The sequence below is a fragment of the Moschus berezovskii genome, chromosome 24, assembly GCF_049115385.1.
Source record: "Moschus berezovskii isolate FMDL1 chromosome 24, NW_MosBer_1.0, whole genome shotgun sequence".
Taxonomy (NCBI): domain Eukaryota; kingdom Metazoa; phylum Chordata; class Mammalia; order Artiodactyla; family Moschidae; genus Moschus; species Moschus berezovskii.
Window position 1 is genome coordinate 3094903 of NC_142483.1, and position 6000 is coordinate 3100902.

The following is a 6000-nucleotide window of genomic DNA, read 5'->3' on the forward strand; positions in this document are numbered from 1 at the left end:
GGAGCACGCCTGTGGCTGAGCTGCACTGTTTTCTGAAGGCTGGTACTGGGCCCCTGGCTCTGAAGATGCACTTCTTAATTTACTCCTCTCCTTAGGGGCAGCTCCATGGTGCCCGCTCTACCCACCTTCCCCGCCCCTACCTTTGCATGGGTTCCAGAACTAGTGTCGGGGACAGGACAGGAGGAGCAGGGACCTGCTCTCAGCTGTTCCCCCTCCCCACTTCCCTCATGCCCCATACAAGAGCATCCTGGTCTGGACTGGACATGGATCCTTTCCCAGGAACTGAGCCTGGTCCGACTCGGGGCGAGCAGAAACGGGAAGGAGTCGGGGCAGGGGGCTGGCACGACCGAAATCTTGCCAGTAACGCAGACCTGGGTTCGTTCACCTCCAGCTTTTCCACCCAGTGGTGCCGTGACCTTGGGCAAGAGGCATCCTCCCTGGAGCTCAGTGCCCTCCCTGGCCAGGAGGAAAGAACAGCGCCCTCCCCAGGGGTGGCCGCGAAGGTGAAAGGCAGAGGCGGAAGTGTGGGCCGGAACGCACAGTGCCCGCTGCCTGTAAGCCCGCCTTCGTGCCCCCCGAAGTGAGCAGAGGGTGGGCACTGCCATCCCCGCCTGGCTCTGCCCGCTAGACACCGTTCTGGCAATTCACCGAAGCCGAACTTCCCTCGGCGGTGGCCGGACCCGGACGCGCGGGTCCTCCTTAACCTCCAGTCCGCGCGGCCAGCGGCCCCGACCACAGGTAAGCGGCGGGGCAGCCCGGGGGGCGGCCGGGCGGAGGCGGCTGTGCCGCCGCGCTGCGGCAGGGCCCGGCCAGCTCCCCGCCCTCCGCGCACCCCTTCCCGCCTCAGGCCTCTGCAACTTTGAGGAACTGCAGACTCTGGGGTCGTCGCGGGGCGGCTGGCTGCCCGGCGCGCGGAGGAAAGTTGGGTCCCAGCGACGGCAGCCTCGGGATCCCCAGGCCCCAGCCGCGGTGAGCGCGCACACCGAACCCCCCCAACCCCTGGCCGGCTCGCGGGGACGCACGTGGTCGCTGCGCCGGCCCCGGCCGCTCCAAGGACCGGACCCGCGCGCCGGGCGCGGGCTGCGCCCTGGGGCGTCCAGCGCCCTTCGCCCCCCACTCCCAGCCCCCAGCGCTCGCCCGGGCCCCGGGCCCCGGGCCCACCTCCGCGCGCCCCGTGCCGCCGCCCGCCGTGGCCCCCGGCCCGGCTGCGCTCCAAGCCGCATGTCCTGCGGTGACCCTTCGGGCTCGGCGCTTCAGGCGCTCCCCTCCCGCGCCTGGGAAGCAGACGGCCGTCCGCCCCTCGCCTCCCGCGGGGACCCCCAGCGGGCGCCCCCGACCGGCCCCGCGCCGGGCCCGCCCTCCCCGCGCCGCGCCGCGCCGCGCCGGGTCTCACCGGCCTGGGCGGCGGCCGCGTCCTACCTTCGTCCGGCAGCCGCTGCAGACAGAACGCGAGGTTCCTCCGCCAGCCCCGCATCCCGGCGGCCGCCCTGCGGCCCGGCCCGGCCTCGGCAGCCCGGCCCCGCCCCCGCCGGGCCCGGCGGCGCAGCGCAGCGCTGGGGAGGGCCGTGCGCCCGGGGCGCGGCGGGCATGGGCGGCCGCCGAGGGTCGGGGGGCCCGGGCGGCCGCCGAGCGCTCGGCTCGGCTCCGGAGCCCGCCGCTGAGCAGAGGCGCCCCGAGAGCGCGCGCTTTCCCGGGCGCGGGGGCGCGGCGGCCGGGGCCGGCGGGGGCGGCGCGGAGCGCGGCCGGAGGGGCCCCCGCAGCGGCCTGAGCCCGCTCGCCGCGCCAGCCTCCCGCGAATCCGCACTTAGCACGTCCCGGGAACGCTCATCCCCGCGAATCAGACCGTGAATGAAAGAGTGAAAACAATGGAAGCCTGAATAAATGCGTGAACAAGGGAGGGACTCAGTGAGTGAGTCCATGGGTGTGTGGATGAGTGAGAAGACGGGGACGGGATGCATGAATGAATTAGCGAACGGGTGTGGGATTTACGGAAATTAGCGAGTGAGTAGGTGGGGGGTGGGGAGGAACACATCAGTAAGTGGCTGAAGAAATGAAAGAGCAAGTGAATCAGTGAATCGGCGAAGGTCCCCGGGCTTCAGGCTTGTAAAAGGCAAACGACTTTCTACAGCAGCCCTCACCTCTGCCCTGCGCGTGGGGTCTTCGGAGGCTCAGAGAGGGCGGGCCCTGCCCGTGGACCCAGCAAAGGTTGGAGGCCAGCGGTCAGAAGGTCTGTCTGTCTGCAGGCTTTGTCCACTGAAGCCCACCAGAGCTCCCTTCCATCAGCCCAGCAGCCACTAAGCTCCCCAGGGCTCAGAGTTTCTGAGGAAGAACAGCCAGGGAAGGGGCACTTTGGAGTCCTAGCCTTGGAAATCAGACTCGCTTCTTCCTTTAGAAATGGGGGAGGGGGGGCGGGGAGGGAGGTGTGTGAGCAATCCAGACAAAGGAATACCACACAGCCATTAAAAAAAAGGAGGAAAGGTCTCTGGAAGAGGGCAAAGTTTATAACATGTGCAGGGAAAAAAAGCAAAGGCTCCGCCTTCTTGTTTGCTCAAGCATGTGGAAAATTCTCTCTTGTGGACGCACACATCCCCTTGACAAAGTGGCTGGGGGCAGGTGGGAGAGACTCTATTCTCATTGCATCCTAGTTTGTGCTTCTTGAAAATTTTTAAAGTGATCTTATTTGCTATTTACAATTATTTTAAATAGTTTTCTTTATTTTCAGTTGTGCTGGGTCATCTTTGCTGCAGGGGCTTTTCTCTAGTTGCGGTGGCTCCTCTTGCTGCAGAGCATAAGCTCTAGGGACACTGGCTTCAGTAGTGCTCAGAGGCACATGGGCTCAGTTGCTCCGCCGCATGTGGGATCTTCCCGGACTAGGGATCGAACCCGTGTCTCCAATATTGGCCTGCAGATTCTTTACCACTGAGCCACCAGGGAAGCCCTTGAAATTTTGAACCCTGGAAATGCATTAAGGAGTTCATCCTCAATCATGTCTGACTTTTTCGACCCCCCTGGTGAACTGTAGCCCACCAGGCTCCTCTGTCCATGGAATTCTTCAGGCAAGAATACTGGAGTGGGTTGCAATCTCCTCCCACAGGGGATCATCCCTACCCAGGGATTGAACCTGCATCTCCTGCACTGGCAGATGGCTTCTTTACCACTGCGGATTACCTATCTAACAAAATTAATTAAGGTTCTTAAATAAATAAAATTTTATGACAGCAAGAAAAAACATTTGTATCTCAGTAAAGGCTGCCTCCCCCCTGCCCAATCAAGTCCCCCTGTTTGCCTCCCTCCCCTCTCCTGCTCTGAGAGGGAGGGGGTCTTGCTGATCAACAGCAGAGTGAAGTACGAACGCCGCGGGGCTCAGCAGAGACCACTGCCCTCCACGAGTGCTGGGAAGACAGCCGGCCTCCGCTTGCATCTTGGGTTAGTCTGGGTTTAGCCTGGTGTCCTGGGGCAAATGACCTTATCTCTTGGAGCCACAGATTCCCCACCTGCAAACGAGGAACCATCGTAAGTGTCCTTACAGAGTCCAGGAAAGCTGGAGCCGGGTGCTTGTATTCCAAAAGGCGATCCCGGGGGTCTTGATTCTATCCGTGAAACCAACCTAACCTTTGGCCTTCAGAAGTATCCCTTTTGTAAGGTAAGCGTGGGCTTTTATGGGATCTTAGATCCCCAATACTTCTGCAAAGTTGGTGTAATTAACCCATGTTACAAAGGAGGGCAGTGTGGCCCAGAGAGGTTGTGTCTTTCTCAAGGTCACACAGCCAGAAGTTGGCAGAAATGGCCATCAAACCCAGATCTGCCCAGCTCCAAGTACCCCCAGACGGTGCCGCACACACAGCCTATCTGAGCCACCTGTTTGTGCTCCTAAGACCCTCAGACGGGTCACACCCCAGCCCCGTATTCATCGTGAATCATTAATCACTGTAGTATGCCGGGCGCAGGCCCGGGGGTGGGGGTGAGGCTGGGGCCGATCAGCACGCAGGCCGGAGTCCGCAGGGTGCTGACTCCACAGCTTGTCTTATTGGCCGAGAGGTTTTGACGAGCAAGTAAGTCTCTCTCAGCAGCAGAACTGTGAATCTCTGCTGTCTGTACCCAGATGGATGGCCTCACGCATGGTCAAGATGCCCGCAGCCCACAGGATAATGGGACTGGGATTGCTGATGGGACAGGCAGAGGTGCCAGTGCCAAGGTCAGGAGGCTCCGGCAGAAGAGGGCAGTTAGCAGGGCAGAGCCCTGGGACTCTCCAGGATGGGCCGTGTGGGCAAGGGGAGAGCCTTTTGGCTCCTGCAGAGTATGCCACTCTAAAGTCAAGTGGTGTAAAGCAGCCAAGTTTTTATGGCTGTGAATTCTAGGGTCGGGAATCTGGACAGGGCAGAGGGCATGTCTCAGTTCCATGATATCTGGATATGCACTCAGCAGGGAAGGCTGGAGGCTGGCACCATCCGGAGGCCTCTTGCCTCGCTGATTCCTGAGCTGGATGGTGGCCTTAGGGCAGCTGAACTGCTCACGTTGGGCTCAGAGCTCCCAGAGCGAGCGTTTCAAACAGCACAGGTGGAGCCCGCTCCACTTTCACGACGCTGCATCACTAGGCACGAGCCTCACTTCCTGTTTATTCTTTTTTTTTTTAGTTTTAAAGCATCTCTTTATTTAAAAATGTTATAAATGCAGTACGTATTGTTGTGAATAAAGTAAACTCAAATAATACAGACGTATCCTTAAAGCATCCACCAGCCTCCCAAATCCCAGGCACAGACTCCCCCTCTTATGGGAGGAGTGTCGAAGGACTTGCACATATTTTTGAATCCCACAGAAGGGAAAAAAATGTCAGAGGAAAGAAGAGGAGGAAGAATAACAGAAGAAATCCTATTTGCTGAAGGGAAAGAAAGAGAAAGTTACAGAGATGACCAAGAGTCAGAGAAGAAATCATTTGCCAGGAGGAGTGAGATCATTTGCCAGGAGGAGTGAGCAGAGAAGGAGCAGTACAGTAATGAGAAGGGTGGTGCCTGGACAGGTAACATTAAGGAACGAGAAAACAGTGGCAGCCCGAATAGGAGGAACCATAGTAGGAATTTGTCGTTGTTCAGTCCCTGAGTCGTGTCCGACTCTTTCAACCCCATGGGCTGCAGTACACCAAACTTCCCTGTCCTCCACTATCTCCCTGAGCTTGCTCAAACTCATGTCCATTGAGTCAGTGATGCCATCCAACCATCTCATCCTCCATCGTCCCCTTCTCCTCCTGCCTTCAGTCTTTCCCAGTGTCAGGGCCTTTTCTAATGAGTCAGTTCTTTACATCAGGTGGCCAAAGTATTGGAGCTTCAGCTTCAGCATCAGTCCTTCCAATGAACACTCAGGACTGATCTCCTTTAGGATGGACTTGTTGGCTCTCCTTGTATTCCAAGGGACTCTCAAGAGTCTTCTCCAGCACCACAGTTCAAAAGCATCAGTTCTCTGTCGCTCAGCTTTCTTTATGGTCCAACTCTCACATCCATTGATGGCTGGAAAAACCATAGCTTTGACTAGACGGACATTTGTGGGCAGTAGGAATGGTAGGGTTAAAATAGGAGAGGCTGTCCTATGGGAGGAAGAGGAGGAACCAGAGTGTGCAAACACCGAGGCGATATGTGCAGAGGAACGCCAGGGAAATAGTAACAAGAAAGGCAGCAAGTGAGTGAGCTTGCAATGGGATAGGACCAGGGAGAAAGTAGTAGGAATGGAACGATGCAAGCAGAGGAATAGAAACAGGAAGAGGAGCCCAGAGTGTGGGAGAAATGAGTTACTGATGAGGACAGAAGCAGGAGAAACAAGAGGTGGTGTGGCAGAGAGAGTCAGGAGCCAGAAGACTCCGGAAACAGGGAGTAAGGACCATGTTTCCAAACCAAAGAAACAGACAGCTGGAAGGAGGCATCAGGTTCGTCCAGTCCACCTTCCCATTTTACAGGTGAGGAAACTGAGGCTTCTAAGCTTTGTTAGTAAGCTTTCTTACTGCATGTATAA

General features: G+C 58.1%; 1 protein-coding gene across 1 annotated transcript in view; it reads right to left on the reverse strand.

Annotated features, from left to right (window-relative positions):
• GRIP2 (glutamate receptor interacting protein 2) overlaps positions 1–1503 on the reverse strand; it is a 102626-nt gene extending 101123 nt beyond the window's left edge. The window contains exon 1 of the mRNA XM_055413492.2: positions 1420–1503. Within this exon, the coding sequence (XP_055269467.2) occupies positions 1420–1474 (55 nt within the window). The 5' untranslated portion in view covers positions 1475–1503. The remainder of the gene's footprint in view (positions 1–1419) is intronic.
• Between the last annotated feature and the right edge of the window lie 4497 nt (positions 1504–6000).